Genomic DNA, 18130 nt, shown 5'->3' with positions numbered 1-18130 from the left:
AGGTGCCCAACGTTAGTCAATGGGGATCAGACTGGTGAAAAAGCGGCTGCAGGTTTCGACTGGGAGGCCAATCGGGCTGAACCAGCAAGTGGACTCAGCTCTCACGATGATCGGGACGTGGGGACACCTTAAGTCCTCTTCTCCATGGTCCACGGGTGATGTCTGCAGACGTGTCTTGAGGCGTCTGATTTTCGTCAACCGGAGAATTTGCGGTCGGAGGGGCCTGCAAACAGAGGCTGCGTCAGTGAGTCCACAGTAGGCAAGTCCAAGGTGGGCTTTGACACTGAAGGGCTGGGGGACCACACTGGCATCATTTGCCCACTTTAGCTCGGGCTAGGCAACATGGATACAGCAGTGCTTTCTGGGTTTTGGCAGTCCGGTAGTTGGAGGAAGCTTGCTCTTTATATAGTATATTGAAATGAGGTATACTGTGAAAAAGAGTCCAAGGGTTCCCTTACTAGTGGACAGGGGCTTGCTCCAGCAATCCCAAGGGGCTCTTTTGTAGGGGGTAGTGTGGTCAAGCAGTCTTAGACTTATTAGAGAGGAGTGTGAGACATCTGCAAATACGCACACAGTCAATAAATGAGACATACAACTCGAGAAGGAGACCACACCAATTTACAAAAATAACAAGTATCTTTAAATATGTTTTGGCACCAGAAGCAATACTTTTAAGTGAGTATGTTTTTCAAGAGAAATCTTCACCTTTTTGAAAAGTAGACAGTGCAATTCTTAGAAGTTGCAATGTTGTCATATGGGGTGAAAGGCAAATGCGACAAACTGGTACAGTACAGCGACTTATGGGACCAATCTCCTGGACTTAAGGTGAGTATTCGGCAAGGGTCAGGATCACACCGGGCAGCACTGGGGCAGCCGGGTGCAGAGGTGTAGTACAGTGTTGGGTGCCCAAAGTTAGTCAAAGGGGATCGGTCCAGGTGCAAAAATGCTGCAGGTGAGGACTAGGGATTCAGTCAGGGGAACCAACGTGTGGGTTGCAATCTTGGGATGCCCGCGGACATAGGTCCTCTTCTCCACAGGCCAGGGACAAAGGGTGCAGAGGTGTCTTGAGGCTTCAGATTTTCTCCACCGCAGCACTCACGGTTGAAAAGGCCTGCATGCAGAGGCTGCAGGCGGCAACCGTGAGTCCACAGTGGGCAAGTCCAAAGTGGGCTTCGTCTCTGGAGGGCTGGTAAACCAATCTGGCTAAGTTGGTCCACTTCAACTCAGACTGTGCAGCACAGTGCAGTGGTGCTTTCAGGTGTCAAGTTTCAGGGGGTACGGAGTCCTCTCAGTTCTTCTTGGGGTGCCTGCAAGATGGAGGGAAGAAGCTCCGCTGCTCCATAGGAGTTCCTGAGTCTTTGTTGAAGGCAGGCAGTCTTCCCAGGCTTTGGAGGCATAGCATACCAGCTGCAGGATGAGACGACTTTGGCGCAATTCAGCAGGAGCAGCAGATACGTCGGCAGTGTTGGGTCCAGGTTAGGTGCCTCTTCTTTTGCTCTCGCGGCTCTTCTGTGTCCTTCTTAGGTCAGCAGGGATCTGTTTTCCTGATGCTAGGGAATCCCCTAAATACTTCATTTAGGGGCGTTTCGGGGAGTGTAGAGTAGTAGACAATGGGCTAATTACCCCTGGGGTCACAACACCACCTATATGGCCATTTCCTGATGGTAGTGGGCATAGCCCTGTACCAGAGTTCCTAAATCTGCAAATACCATGATTTTTAAAAATTGTGTTCACACCATGAGGGTGGAGGTGGGGGGGGGGGGGGGGGGTGGAGGGGGGTCAGTGACTTATCTCTTATCTGAGTGTAGCCAGATCTGCATACCAAGGGTGGTGAGCTTCTTTGAAGACCCTGCCTTGGAATGTAGATTCACAGGTCATCCTGCTGGGAGGGGTATGCAAGCACCTCTCCCAGACCAAGCTTTGACACTGACCACCAGAGAGCAAGGGCTCTCATCCAAGGAGGTCAGATTTGTGTCTGATGGTGGCAGGCTGGCTAAAACTAGTCAGTCCCCACACAGGTAGTTGGTAGGTTTTCAGGGGTCATCTCCTCTATGGTGCCTTCTGGGTGCATACATTAATAAATCCATCACTGGCATCAGTGAGGTTTATTATTACGAGATGTTAGATACCAAACACCCTTATTTCCAGTCAAGCCATCATGTAGCTGGGAAACTTCTAGTTACCAGTGCCCAGTACATGTAATAAAAATGGCTTCCCTCTTCACTCACTATGTCTAAGAATCGACAAAGACATAGCAAGGCATATCTGCTTGTGCAGATATGTTCTCAGGAGTAACATAACACACCCAGCCTTAGAGCCTTAAGGCCTGTTGTAGGGATGACTTACATAAACTGCATGCAGTGTTAGGGGACATGGCTCACAGGTTGTGTGCCATGTTATGTTTTCACTTTTAGCTGCACCAAGACATGATGTTTGCAATGGCAGTCTGCATGTGCTAGGTGAGGAGTCTGGAGGGTGGCACAATGTATGCTGCAGTCCTTGGGGACCCTCTTTGGTATCAATACCCTATTACCAGGGGTAACACTTATTTGAGACGTACAGGGGGCCAAAGGTATTGCCAACTGGGAAACAATTGCACAGTTTTATTTATGATATTTTGCACTTGGGACCTGGTTAGCAGAACCCAAGTGCACTTTCAGTCAAAATTGCATCAACTACTAGGCAGAAAGTGGGGGTGACCATGTCAAAAAGGGGCACTTTCCTACAGGAGCCCTCTCAGGTCTCTTGGGGTGCCTGCAGGATGCAAGGAAGCAGCTTCACTGCTCCACTGGAGTTCTTGGGTCTTTCTTGAAAGCAGGCATTTCTCCCAGGCTTTTGGAGGCACAGCAGCTTGCAGGATGAGACGACTTTGGCACAATTCAGCGGGAATAGCAGCCAGGCTAGCCGGGCTGGTGACAAGTCAGTTGCTTCTTCCTCAGTCTCCTCTTTTGCAGCTCTTGAGTGTTCTTCGTAGGTCAGCAGGAAACTGATGTCCTGGTATCACCCCACCCCACCACTCAATTTTGGGTCCTTAAGGGGAGTGAAGAGTAGTAGCCAATGGGATACTTACCCCTAGGGACTCTATGCCCCATAGATGACCACTTCCTTGGGGGGTGGGGGGGAGGGGGGGGCATCACCCTGTCCCAGAATTCATAATTCACACAAGGCAAGATGGTGGAATTCCTAAGGATGAGTTCCTCTCAGGCTGCTCATCCTAGAGGTGTGTCCAGCCTGCAAATGCAACATGCCTCCTGCATAGCTAATTTTCCCGCCTGTCCAGGAGCCAAATGAACCCGCAGGGTGGGGTGGAAGTGGGAGGGGAGAGGACGGCATCTCCCTCCTGAGGGAAGCCAGATCTGCATACCAAGGGCAGAGGGCGTCCTTGAAGCGCCTCTGCCTTGGAATGCAGATTTGCATGTCATCCTCTTGGAAGGTGTGTGTTAACACCCCTGCCAGAGCAGGCTTTGTTCCTGACTGCCCGAGAGCAAAGGCTCTGACCCCTGAGGGGTGAGAAACTAATCTGTTAGTGACGGAAACTGGTCAGTCGGCCCACCAGTGGTTAGAAGGTTTCTAGGAGACACCTCTAAGGTGCCCTATGGGTGCATGTATTAATACATTCATCACTGGAATCAGTGAGGGTTTATTAATACAAGATGCTTGATACCAAACATCCCTATTTTCAGTGAAGCCATCGTGTAGCTGGAGAACTTGTATTGACCAGTGTCCAGCACAGGTTTCCCTGAACACTTACTATATCTAAGAATTAACAAAGAAATAGCAGGGCCAAATACGCTCATGCAGATATGCCCTCCCCTGTAATATAATGCACCCTGCCTTAGGGTTATAAGGCCTGCTAGAGGGGTGACCTCCAAGTATAACAGGCAGTGTTGCCTTGTTGGGTTTTCACTTTTTGGAGCACCTTGTTAAGCATGCTGAAGTGACAGTCTGAAGGAATTTGGTTTTGTGTCCCTTAAAGTGGCACAAGTTGTGCTGCAGCTCTTGGGGGATCATCTTTAGTACCCTTGCCTTAGGTAACAGAGACACCATTCACTAGAGACTAACAGAGGTGCTAAAGCACCTGGCCACTTTGGGATCAAGTGACAAGGTGTCTTGTGTTGGGGAAGGTACACTGGCACAGAGGACCTGGTTATCAGGAACTCCGTGCACTTCAAAGTAGCATTAAAAAAAACGGGCAAAAGGTGCGGGGGGGTTGGCGGCTTTTGCAACCAGAACACAGTTTTCTACAGAAGTTCAATAATTCTTACTTATCTATTTTTGCGATATAGGGTCACCAAACATTTCTTGTGATAAAAAGATTGTCAAATCTACTAGTACTGTGGTTCCCATCAGTATTTAAAGAGAGAGACCTTTCTTCCAGCCCAGAAACACAGGCAGACATGCCTTGGAAAGTTGGCTGTTTCATTTGTTTCTGGGGAGACCTGGTTCAAACAAAATATAAAGATATGAATTTTGAAAAGTGTGGTGTGTACACACATAGAGCAAGCTATGCCAAAGCATAGAAGGATAGTGCATCTTCTGCAAACTCAGGAAGAACCAGATGAAATGGCCCAAAAAGGGAGGTATAAGAACCGAGCCCTAGTCATAGCTTCCCTTTGAGGGGAAAGCCTTGGAGCCATCTGTGAGATAATAACAGAGGACAACAGAATTTATCATATGGCTACGAGGTTATAACTTGTGAAAATGCATCCGTCTCGAGCCACGAACAGATGTACACTTGGTAAGTGACATTTTCCGTTTGGTGGCATGTGTAGCTGCCACCGAACATATATGGAAAATGTCACTTACCCAGTGTACATCTGTTCGTGGCATGAGACGCTGCAGATTCACATGCTGTGCATATCCCGCCATCTAGTGTTGGGCTCGGAGTGTTACAAGTTGTTTTTCTTCGAAGAAGTCTTTTTGAGTCACAAGATCGAGGGACTCCTCCCCTTCCGGCTCCATTGCGCATGGGCGCCGACTCCATCTTAGATTGTTTTCCCCGCAGAGGGTGAGGTAGGAGTTGTGTATATAGTAATAGTGCCCATGCAATGGAGTAAGTATGTATGTACATAATGTGATTAAAAGTGTTATATTTACAAATTTACAAATGTACAAGTTTATTTTTATGAACTTATAACGGCTACAGGCTCCCGGGGAGGGCGCATGTGAATCTGCAGCGTCTCATGCCACGAACAGATGTACACTGGGTAAGTGACATTTTCTGTTCGATGGCATGTGTAGCTGCAGATACACATGCTGTGCATAGACTAGTAAGCAGTTATCTCCCCAAAAGCGGTGGCTTAGCCTGTAGGAGTTGAAGTTGTTTGAAATAATGTTCGTAATACTGCCTGTTCTACTGTGGCTTGTTGTGTTGTTAACACATCCACACAGTAATGTTTAGTGAATGTATGAAGCGTAGACCATGTGGCTGCCTTACAGATTTCTGTCATTGGTATATTTCCTAGAAAGGCCATGGTGGCACCTTTCTTCCTAGTGGAGTGTGCCTTTGGTGTAATAGGCAGTTCTCTCTTTGCTTTAACATAACAGGTTTGAATACATTTAACTATCCATCTGTCAATGCCTTGTTTGGATATTGGATTCCCTGCATGAGGTTTTTGGAAAGCTACAAACAATTGTTTTGTTTTGCGAATTTGTTTGGTTCTTTCAATGTACTACATTAGTGCTCTTTTTATGTCTAATGTATGTAATGCTCTTTCAGCTACAGAGTCTGGTTCAGGAAAGAACATTGGGAGTTCCACCGTTTGATTTAAGTGGAACGGTGATATAACTTTTGGCAAAAATTTGGGATTTGTGCGTAGAACCACTTTATGTTTGTGTATTTGTATAAAGGGTTCCTGTAAGGTAAAGGCTTGTATTTCACTTACTCTTCTGAGAGATGTGATAGCTATTAGGAAGGCTACTTTCCAGGTTAAGTATTGAATCTCACAAGAGTGCATGGGTTCAAATGGTGGACCCATGAGTCGTGTTAATACAATATTGAGGTTCCACGAAGGAAGTGGTGGTGTTCTTGGTGGAATGATCCTTTTTAGACCCTCCATAAATGCTTTTATGACTGGAATTCTAAATAGTGAAGTTGAATGTGTAATTTGCAGATAGGCAGAAATTGCTGTGAGATGTATTTTAATGGATGAAAAAGCTAACTTAGACTTTTACAATGTTTTTCGCGGACGCGTGTAATGGTTGAATTTGATTATTATGACAGTAATAAACAAATTGTTTCCATTTATTTGCGTAGCAATGTCTTGTAGTGTGTTTTCTAGCCTGTTTGATGACCTCCATACATTCTTGTGTAAGGTCTAGATGTCCGAATTCTAAGACTTCAGGAGCCAGATTGCTAGATTGAGCGATGCTGGATTCGGGTGTCTGATCTGTTGTTTGTGTTGAGTTAACAGATCTGGTCTGTTTGGTAGTTTGATATGAGGCACTACTGACAGGTCTAGTAGTGTTGTGTACCAAGGTTGTCGTGCCCAAGTTGGTGCTATTAGTATTAGTTTGAGTTTGTTTTGACTCAATTTGTTTACTAGATACGGAAGGAGTGGGAGAAGGGGAAAAGCGTAAGCAAATATTCCCTGACCAACTCATCCATAACGCATTGCCCTTGGAGTGAGGCTGTGGGTAGCTGGATGCGAAGTTTTGGCATTTTGCGTTTTCTTTTGTTGCAAATACGTCTATTTGCGGTGTTCCCCAGTTTTGGAAGTAGGTTTGTAGTATCTGGGGATGAATTTCCCATTCGTGGATCTGTTGGTGATCTCGACTGAGATTGTCGGCTAACTGGTTTTGAATTCCTGGTATGTATTGCGCTATTAGGCGAATGTGATTGTGAATCGCCCAATGCCAAATCTTCTGTACTAAGAGACACAACTGTGTTGAGTGTGTGCCTCCCTGTTTGTTTAGGTAATACATTGTTGTCTTGTTGCCTGTTTTGACAAGAATGTGTTTGTGGGCTATTAGTGGTTGAAATGCTTTTAATGCTAGAAACACTGCTAGTAGTTCTAGTTGATTTATATGAAGTTGTTTTTGTTGAGGGTCCCATTGTCCCTGGATGCTGTGTTGGTTGAGGTGTGCTCCCCACCCTACCATGGAAGCATCTGTTGTGATCACGTATTGAGGCACTGGGTCTTGGAAGGGCCGCCCTTGATTTAAATTTATAGGATTCCACCATTGAAGCGAGGTGTGTGTTTGGCGGTCTATCAACACTAGATCCTGAAGTTGACCCTGTGCTTGTGTCCACTGTGTCGCTAGGCACTGTTGTAAGGGCTGCATGTGTAATCTAGCGTTTGGGACAATGGCTATGCATGAAGACATCATGCCTAGAAGTTTCATCACTAATTTTACTTGATATTGTTGGTTTGGGTGCATGCTTTGTATTGCATTTTGGAATGCTTGTACCCTTTGTGGACTTGGAGTGGCAATCCCTTTTTTGTGTTGATTGTCGCTCCTAAGTATTGTTGTATTTGACACGGTTGTCAGTGTGATTTTAGGTAGTTTATTGAGAACCCTAATTTGTGAAGGGTTTCTATGACGTATTTTGTGTGTTGAAGACACTGTTTCAGAGTGTTGGTTTTTATTAACCAATCGTCTAGATACGGGAATACGTGTATGTGCTGTCTTCTGATATGTGCCGCTACTACTGCAAGGCATTTTGTAAATACCCTTGGTGCTGTTGTTATCCCGAATGGTAGCACTTTGAATTGGTAATGTACTCCTTGGATTACAAACCTCAAGTATTTCCTGTGTGAAGGATGTATGGGTATATGGAAGTAAGCATCCTTTAGATCTAATGTTGACATGTAGTTTTGTTGTTTGAGCAAGGGGATCACGTCTTGAAGTGTTACCATGTGAAAGTGATCTGATTTGATGTAAAGATTTAGTGTTCTGAGATCTAAGATGGGTCTCAGAGTTTTGTCCTTTTTGGGTATTAGAAAATACAGGGAATAAACACCTGTTCCTTTCTGATGTTTGGGTACAAGTTCTATTGCCTCTTTTTGTAACAACGCTTGGACTTCTAGTTGTAATAGATCCAAGTGCTGTTTGGACATGTTGTGTGTTCTTGGAGGCACATTTGGTGGTAATTGTAGGAATTCTATGCAATAACAATGTTGGATAATGGCTAGGACCCACAAATCTGTAGTTATTTCTTCCCAATTTTTGTAATATTCTGTGAGGCTCCCCCCCACTGGTGTTATGTGTTGGGGATTTGTGACATTGAAGTCACTGTTTAGTTTGTGGGGTTTTTGAGCTTTGGAATTTCCCTCTGGTTTTAGGGAACTGTCCACCTCTATATTGTCCCCGAAAGCCTCCTCTTTGATACTGGCCCTGGTATGTGGGTCTGGCTTGTGAGGTTGAGGGTTCTGTGCTTTGGGCTCGAAACTCCCCTCTAAAGTGTGGCTTTCTAAAGGTGCCTCTGCTCTGTGGGGAGTAGAGCGCGCCCATGGCTTTGGCCGTGTCAGTGTCCTTCTTTAGCTTCTCTATAGCTGTATCCACCTCCAGCCCAAACAACTGTTGTCCATTAAAAGGCATATTAAGCACAGCCTGTTGGATCTCTGGCTTAAATCCGGAGGTGCGGAGCCATGTGTGTCTCCGAATAGTGACCGCTGTACTCACAGTCCTGGCGGCTGTGTCCGCTGCATCCATTGCCGATCATATCTGGTTGTTGGAGATACTTTGGCCCTCCTCCACCACTTGCTGTGCACGCTTTTGAAACTCCTTGGGAAGATGTTCAATAAAATGCTGCATTTCATCCCAATGAGCCCTGTAATAAAGCCTGTGAATTGGCAATGCGCCATTGATTGGCTGCCTGTGCTGCAACTCTTTTCCCAGCTGCATCAAACTTTCGACTTTCCTTGTCGGGTGGTGGTGCATCCCCAGAAGTCTGAGTTTGCCCTTTTGCGTGCTGCGCCGACTACCACTGAGTCAGGTGTTAGTTGTTGCGTGATGTACACTGGGTCCGTAGGGGGAGGCTTGTACTTTTTTTTCCACCCTAGGTGTAATGGCTCTGCATTTGACGGGGTCTTGAAACACTTGTTTTGCGGGTTTTAACATCCCTGGTAACATCGGCAGACTCTGCTACTGGCTGTGTGTTGACGACAAAGTATTAAATAAAAAGTAATCCTCAATAGGTTCAGCATGCAGTGCTACATTGTGAAAAGTAGCTGCTCTGGACACCACCTGCATGTAAGCAGTACTGTCTTCAGGTGGTGACGGTCTTGCCGGATAGCATTCTGGGCTATTGTCAGATACTGGTGCATCATTTAGATCCCATGCATCTGGGTCATCCTGGGTCATCCCTCTGTGCGTTGGAGATTGCATCATAGGGGGTGTTGCAATTGGTGATAGTTGCGGTGAGTGCTGTGGAGATGGTTGTGGCGAAAAACGTGGTGGAGTTTTTTCTTTCGCCACCTTTGCTTTTGGCTGTTTCTCTGTATCTTGGAAAGCAAGTTTCCTTTTCATTTTAATAGGGGGAAGAGTTCTTATTTTCCCTGTATCTTTTTGAATATGGAGCCTTCTTTGTGTATAGTCTGGCTCCCCCATCTCTAATTCTTGTCCAAATTTATGGCCTTGTAGTTGTGCTGAAAGGCCTTGTTCTTCGGAATAAGCACTTTGTTTCAGCTCCGATGCTGGGTGTTTCGCCACTGAAACTTTTTCCACAGTCTTTTTCGGTTTCGGGGCGCCGATCTCTCGGTGCCGACTTTGCTCGGAGCCGGTATCTCGGTGTTGAGTTTGGTCGGAGCCAGTATCTCGGTGCCGAGTATACTCTGTGCCGGTATCTCGACCGGAGTCGGATGTCTTCGACACGTGTGTGCCCTTTTTCGGTGCCGATGGTTGGTCACCGAGTTTACGGGTTAAGCCATGGCCTGCTGGCGATGGCGTCCCCTGGGCCTTCATGATTTTGGCGTGAGTTTTGGCCGGGGCAGGTTTACTCACGGTTTTCGCCGGCTGCTCACTTTCGGCCTCGTTCGAGTCTGAGTGGGCAATGGAGAAAGTCTCCTCTTCTTCGACGTCGTGGTGTCCTGACGGCGTCAATGCCATTTGAAGCCTTCGAGCTCTCCTGTCCTGTAGCGTCTTCTTCGACCGAAATGCCCGACAGGCCTCGCAAGTATCCTCTTTGTGTTCGGGGGACAAACACAAATTACAGACCAAATGCTGATCTGTGTAAGGATACTTATTGTGGCATTCGGGGCTGAAGCGGAATGGGGTCCGTTCCATGAGCCTTGAAGACGTATGCGGTCGGGCCGACGAGGCCCCGCCGGGGGATAGAAGCCCCGAAGGGCTACCAGAGCTCTTCTTTTATTCGGTGTCGATCTGCTATAACTAACCAGATACCGAACGCAAACAATACCGTCAAATTTTCCGAGATTTAACTAACTTTCCGAACCGAAACACGGAGCGAAGAGGAACACGTCCGAACCCGATGGCGGAAAGAAAACAATCTAAGATGGAGTCGACACCCATGCGCAATGGAGCCGAAAGGGGAGGAGTCCCTCGATCTTGTGACTCGAAAAGACTTCTTCGAAGAAAAACAACTTGTAACACTCCGATCCCAACACTAGATGGCGGGATATGCACAGCATGTGTATCTGCAGCTACACATGCCATCGAACATATATATATATAAATAAAATAATGTGAGGGCTAGTAGTAGGAGAATTACTGCTGAGTAACTTGTACATATTATAATGTCTACTCCCAGTCAGAGGCATTCATAGAAATGTTGACTACTGAATGTAGGAGAAAGCGGACACTGAACAGTAGATCAGTATCCTTGTAGAGTGAGACAAGATCGAGAAATGCATTATTTTCTGAAAGCTTTTTTTTTTTTTATTAAGTTTTAAATGTAATGCTTTAGTCATTCAGCTTGTAATCAAGTGCAGTGATAGGGAGAGTAATTCCCCTACATATACATTGGTGAATTGTACGTTACATCAGTATTATCAATATACAATAAAAATGTGAATACATTACAAGCCCATGGTTCTTGAACGTGAAAAAGAAAAATATAAAACAGTCAACTTAAACAAACAAAAACCAATAGCATCTACCTCTTGTCAAAGGTATCCAAACCACCACCAATATTGAACCTTTTCACATACATTACAGACAAATCGATGTTCGGTCACTGTAAACTAAGACATTACTAAATGCTGTCAGTCTCCAGACTTTATCTCTGGGAAAGACTATATTTGATAGCCCCCATCCAGATGCTGACAAAGGATACAACCTATACACAATTAGAAGCTGTGCCTGGGGTCCTTAAAATCATTATGCCATGGCAGAGGAGCATATACTGAAGTGGAGAGAACATTATATATTCTGGTTGTTTAAAACCTTTGCAATATACAAACACAGAAGTTATATCATGACAAACATAATTGACCCTATTGCAATAGCTAAACCGGGACAATAGCCCAGGGGTTTGATCTTGGTGCAGGGAGTTAACATTAAGACCAAAATAATTTACATTTTCTCTTCAGCTTTGCTTTCCATGCGGCAAGTACACGTTTGGAAATATAAAGCAAGAAAGATGTGTCCTACTGGAAGGTGGCAAAAAAGTGTAAATAATCCAGACATTAAGGGCAACATGAGGATCATGACTAGAATTTTACATCCACAAAGTAATGCTCGAAAACAGCGGGTGTGATACATACCACAACCTTTGGTAGTCACACATATGCTTGAGGACATTACTGGCCCCAGCAGTCTAAATTCTAATTATGCAAAACAAAATGAATCAATCAGTTTGAGAGGCAAGTGGCTACAAGCTACTCTGAATATTGTTCAAACATGGTCGCCCTGTCCCTATTACAGGGAGGTCACCATTTTCTCGAACTAGAGACAGTTGTGGTGCTATCAATATAATATCTCAAGTATCATTAACTTTCAAACCTTCAAAATCACAAAGCTTTTCATCAGATTTCACAGTTGGGCACTATAAACAAAACATAGGAGACTTCATCTTCTGAGTCTTGAAGCCAACTGGAAAACCCTAATGTAGTGGATTATTAGAGATACTAAAAACTCAACCCTAAACCCTGTGGCAAATATCTAATATTATAATGCAAACTCAGACCTCTACGAAGTAACTGGAATAGCTAAAGCTAGAAATTGGAACTCAATACAGTCTAGAACCCAGACGACCTGTAGTTTCAAGGTACACAGACTGCAACCAAAAACATTGCAGCTACAAATCAAAACAGGCCTGGAAAAGAGCACAAACGTTTAAATCAAAATTGAAGGCAACGACAAGACGTTTTCTGAACTTCAAGACACAGGCCCGCCACTCAGCCAAAGCTGCCATTTAGGATGGTCAAATATCTGGCTACTTCAACAGTAAAACAAAAAAACTGGGAGGATGTCAAACAAACTCAAGCATCATTCATCCCGAAACTTAAGTGTTTTATTCCAAACTGATAGAAAATGATTATCTAGAAAGAGATTAATCTTCAGTGTCTCACTCACCATCTAGAACAACATGGCACTGGATATTTCAGCAAGGTCTTTTCACTGAAAGGTGTGTTGTCATTTTTGTTGGACACAGGTGAACACCACAGAAGTAACAGATTGATTTTGGTGACCCTGAAGGTGTGTCTGGTTCAATGCCCCAAGATCAGCCTGATGGAGTTATACTTTCAGAAGATTGAGTCACTGATGTACTATAATGCCAGTTCCGTCCTCCTCCCTGGCCCAATAGGTTCCGATGGATGATGCAACAAGCAGACACTGACGTGTGACGCTTTGGAATTCCTTCACCAGTGAAAGTAATGAACTCAGAAGTGTTAGAACTAGGGGATGAACAGGAAAACCTTACAAAGGTCACAGTTTTTTGGACTATTTTTTTTTAAACTAATTGACAGATGGTCTTGGCAGTGTTGGTTTAGCATTGATCCAGTATTATGAACCTATGTTTTTGCAAAACAATAATGATTTTCTCCACTAGCGTACAAGAACTTTATAGTATGAAGAAAACACAAAAGTCATGAAGTGATTCTATGAGAAGTGTCGAAGTATGATAGGACGGCATTTTTATGAACCCACAACAGAAGCTTACTTTTCCTCCATGTCTTTAAGAAAATGTAGGCTTTCTGGTACGCTAGTACTGAAAATTGTTATTAAAGGTTCACAGCAACCACTGTGAGTATGTTTTGGGACAAGTCTGGAAACCTGTTTCACAAGAAAAATGTGTGGGATCTCTGTGCGTGTAGTAAGGTGGATTACTTTATGAGACTGTTCATTGGGAATTGTGTGAGGTGATATCAATCAGCGTGGTATAATGAATTATGTTGAACATGGTGGCTTTTATGTGTTTGAGGGTATGGAGAGTGACTATTTGAAAAATGTCAGTGAAAAGGTGAGTTGAAGAAAAGGGTGGAAGGATTTGATTGTTAAATTTTAACTCTTCAGGACAGAGTTATGATGCTGCTACAGGGAAATGATCTCACCAGCAGCACAGCCAGCTCTGTGCTCACCTCGATGTATGCGATGTCATTGCTGGCATCTCGAATCAGGGGGTACCAGTCCTTGGGGGGCTTTGCGAGGTGTTTTCCATCAATCACAAACCAAATGAGACGGGGCCAACCTTATAACAAAAAAGAACAATAAGACAAACCACACAGGGCTAACCTGAAACAATAGGACAAACACAAAAGCTTTGAGCAAATGTGTCCAATCACAAGAAACATACAATTATAGGATGAATGAAAATATCAGACATCCATAATAATGCAAACTTCATACAAACATTCACTGATTGAAACATTCGGCGCAAGCACAGTGACAGAAGTGTGGAAAACATTCACAAATGTACAACCTGCAACTATATACAAAGAAACTAACCTCATGCAAGCTCCTTAATTGTGGAAACCTCAACAAGATATAATGCTAACTCTGAATTACACATCCAGAACTATACCAAAGGAATAGGTCTACATTTTATCTTTGTGGCACAACAAAGATGGATTGTGCTGTTCGAATAATTGAGTTTTTACTTTTTAGGACACAACTAGACAAAAAACCTCTGAAAAAACGGATGCAAGAGATCTCTGAAACATCTGTTTTAATTCTCACTTCAGAAATGATCTGATATAGCAATTGGCGCATGCTGAAGAACTTCAGAGGAAACAGTGAGAAAATACTTTGTTACAAGCCGAATTAAGCGCAGAGAACATTACTTTTCATGTCCAGATTGTGTGATCATCCCAGTAAAGAAAGAAGGGAATAGGAAATGTCCAATGGAGCAGAGCAAAAAAGGAAGCGAAAAGAAATATACAGTAAAATTAGGATTGGGCCTTTCTTTCAAGGTCCGAGAGCTCTGCTGGGGAAGGGAGCAAGTGGAAAAACTCAAGCCGTGACAATAGTCAGGCAAATGTAAGCATACTGCAAATACTGTGTTTTAAGAACTTCAGAGCTGCTGATGGGAAGTTTGCTGAACAAGTTGTATATCATATGTTTGTAGTCAATGTCCTTTCCACCTTCCACTGGTTAACAGCAAATAGTTGTAAATTACTATGTGCACCTTAATAAAATGATTGGCACTTCTTTACTAAAAGGATTCATTTTCACTAGTGTCCTGTTCATTTTGTTTATGCCAGTGCACTTAACATCTCTGTAAAAGGTGACAGTTTGTTTGGATAGCTATCGGACTCTCATGCTAATCTAATTTCTGAAAAATAAAACCAATACTAGGCTTTACACTGCCAATGCCCGTAACTGTGCACCATGAATGCTAACAGACATGATACTTAAGACGTCCACTGTGACCATTTTGTAGGGGTAGTGTTTAGTGTGTGGGGATCTTTCCTTTTTCTTATGAAATAAAAAAATAGCAGTTGTCAACTTCCTGCCATATTCATATTTCAGCTTTGCTCCTGGGTTGAGTTTTGCATAAATATTACATAATATAAATTCTCATTAAAAAACATACATATTATTTTCACAAACAGCTAACAATCACAGGGCCTGCATAAAAAACTGAACAATAGCAGGTCTCTCACACACATACTGAAATAGAACAAGTCCAGCACAAACACTGTACGGAGATCCCATTCACTCAAACACTGCTATTACCAGGCACACCCTAACCTTATTTTCATGAAATATGTGTCAGAGCTACAGGATGCAAGCAGCGTGGTCAGCCTCGGGTCCCATCGGGACAATGGCGGAGAATACGTTTACCTTTGAATGTCACTATATCGCCTGTGTGCGATTTTGGTAGGCCCTTCTGGCAGGCATCAGTGGTTAGAGCCAGTGTCACATTACAGCTGCCAAGAAGGAAACCAATTTGCTGGCTGCCAGCGTCCTGGAGAAAAAAACCAGAAGATTTCAGATATGTAATAAAAAAAAACTGTCAATTCCTATAAAGTGGTACTTTACTCAATGGTCGATATGGACTGGTAATTTCAAAAACAGTGCAACTTCCCACTTCGGACTAACAAGAACATTTTAATAATGTAACTTTGACAAGCACAGGCAAAGCCAATAGGTCTGGCTTATGCAAGACGTATCAGTTTTGTGAATGTCATTTTAGTCATGTTGTAGAGCAGAACAGCTGAAAGTTAAAACAAAACAAAAAGCCGATTTACTTTTAGTTATGCAGCTGCTTTACAAAAGGGCTTAAAAGGCAGTTTGACAAATCCGAAAAGTAGAGATAAAAACGAGAGTATGGTCAAGGAGAGGGGGGAATTAACACAGTGAATGGGGTGAGGGAGGAGGAGGGAACAGGTGAAGCAACAATGCTGGAGGGGGACTAGGCAAGCAACAGCAGGAGGGTGGGGTGGGGGTGGTGAAGCAATGATCAGAAGGGTGGGAGGGACTGGTCAAGCTATAACATGAGAGGGGGGGGGAGTAACAATGCAAACCACAACATGGGAGAGGAGCGGAGACATCCTGCAAAAACATGCACTCTTAATGAGTGCTACAAGTAGAGGAAAAAAGTACCCGGTGCAGAAAGCGCAAGCAGCAGAAGTATACTCACAAAGAAAAGAACCAGTACTTGGTCCATGCTCCAGAGGAGGGTGAAACACACAATGAGGAAGTGTGCTGACCAACTGGAAGCCAGCAAATACGAGTGATAATAAAGCCAACCAATGTTAAGCAAGTGTCGGGGTGGGGTCTCAAAGTATTTCAAAAGCAACAGTTCACTGTCTCTGGTGAGATCTACTACAGAAGTAAACAAATGAGAGTAACAATAAGTAATGACTGTGCTTAAAACACAGTGTAGGATTTTAGTATGGTCCACAGGATGTCTTTCGCAAACAGACAACTAAAAGCAAGCCATTTCTAAGCGTTTTCTGAGTCTCAACTATTACTTTCTGACACACGTTATTGTTTTACAAAGAGAAATTAAGATTTATATGAAAGAATATACCATATGTGTGGCCTGTCATGGTAAGCTATGACCTAGCATGCCCGTTATGTTGTAGTCTGTCAACGCATAGTATGGTATGGTATGTAAGAGAGGTACCTCCAAAGTACACCTGCTCTCCTGTTTTTTGTTTTTTACTTAGAACTTTCACCCACACACCACTGTGTGACATGCTTCCTTCTCAAGTTAAAGTCCTGTCACCTAGTACCCCTGGACGGACTCAAAGCTTATCCTTTCACAAAAAAGAAGAGGACCTCTTATTTTTATTTTCTGGGATCCAGTCTTTAAAATATTAGAATAGTTTTCAGGTACCCTAACACTACTTTTATTTACTCAAGAGGCCCTAGACTGGGTCAAGAACATGCGATTGGAGAAAAGGGTTATATTACTTACCTGTAAGCATCTGGTCGTGGCATGTAGTGCTGTAGATTCACATGCTTTGCATACTCCTGCCATCTAGTCTTGGGTCTGGATTTGTGCAAGTTGTTTTTCTTCAAAGAAGTCTTTTCTTCAAAGAAATCTCCTCACTGTGATATTGTGAATGAGCATGGACTCCACTATTAGAGTGTTTTCCCGGAGGAGAGAAAGTTAAGTGTAAGGAAAGATGTCCATGCAAACAGTAAATATACAAAGTATAACTGCAGCGGCCACAGGCGTCCGGGGAGGAGAGAGGGTGCATGTGAATCTACAGCACTACATGTAGCGAACAGATGCTTCCAGAATAAGTAACATAATCCGTTCGATGAAGTGTAGCTGTAGATACACATGCTCTGCATCGATTGTAAAGCAGTCCCTCCTTACAAGTGGTGGCTAGCCTGTGTGAGTTGCAGTAGTCTGAAAAAGGTTACGTAGCACTTCCTGACTGTAGGAAAGTGCCCCTTTTTGACAAAATCACCCCCACTTTCTTCTTGGTATTCAATGCAATTTTGACTAAAAATGCACTAGGTTCCTGCTAACCAAGTCCCCAGTGCCAGATCCCTTTACCTTAAATTGTGCAATTGTTCCCCGATTGCAAATACCTCCGCCCCCCTGTAAGTTCTCAGTAAACCCTTGATACCTAGGGCATGGGTACCAAAGGAGGGTCCCTATGGGCTGCAGCATGTATTGTGCCACCCTCAGGGACACATCACCTAGCTCACACAGACTGCCACTGCAGGCTGTGTGCCTTGGTGCAGCTTAAAGTAAAAACACAACATGACACGCAGCCTGTGCGCCATGTCACCTAACACTGCATGCAATATACGTAAGTCACCCCTACGGCAGGCCTTACAGCCCTACAGTAAAGTGCACTACATTGCATGAGAGGACATATCTGCATGTGCAGAAATGCCCCTGCTATGTCTTTGTTGATTCTTAGACAGAGAGTGACTAGGCAAGCCATTTTTAAGTACATGCGCTAGACACTGATCACTACGAGTTCCCCAGCTACATGTTGGCTTCAATAAAACTAGAAATGTTTGGTAGCAAATATCTCGCCTTTATAAACCGTCACTGATGCTAGTGATGGTTTTATTAATACATGCACCCAGAGCACACCTTAGAGGTGTCCTCTGAAAACATACCAACTACCACTATGGGGACTGATTAGTTCTAGCCAGCCTGCCACCACCAGAGATGAGTCTGACCTCCTAGGGTGAGAGCCTTTACTCTTGGGCAGTCAACCGTAAAGCCTGCTCTGGGAGGAGGTGTTTACACACCCCCATCCAACAGGATGACTTGTGTACCTTCATTCCAAGGCAAGTATCCTGACTG

General features: G+C 44.1%; 1 protein-coding gene across 1 annotated transcript in view; it reads right to left on the bottom strand.

The window, feature by feature from the left end:
- The window catches only part of DIP2A (disco interacting protein 2 homolog A), a 637392-nt gene that overhangs the window by 353169 nt on the left and 266093 nt on the right, over positions 1–18130 (bottom strand). The window contains exons 11-12 of the mRNA XM_069225498.1: positions 15190–15313; positions 13485–13594 (exon numbers count right to left, since the gene is read on the bottom strand). Coding sequence (XP_069081599.1) covers positions 13485–13594; positions 15190–15313 — 234 coding nt within the window. The remainder of the gene's footprint in view (positions 1–13484; positions 13595–15189; positions 15314–18130) is intronic.

The sequence above is a fragment of the Pleurodeles waltl genome, chromosome 3_1 (genome assembly GCF_031143425.1).
Source record: "Pleurodeles waltl isolate 20211129_DDA chromosome 3_1, aPleWal1.hap1.20221129, whole genome shotgun sequence".
Classification (NCBI taxonomy): Eukaryota; Metazoa; Chordata; class Amphibia; order Caudata; family Salamandridae; genus Pleurodeles; species Pleurodeles waltl.
The sequence above is the reverse complement of the archived record's forward strand: the minus strand, read 5'-3'. Positions and strand labels throughout refer to the sequence as shown.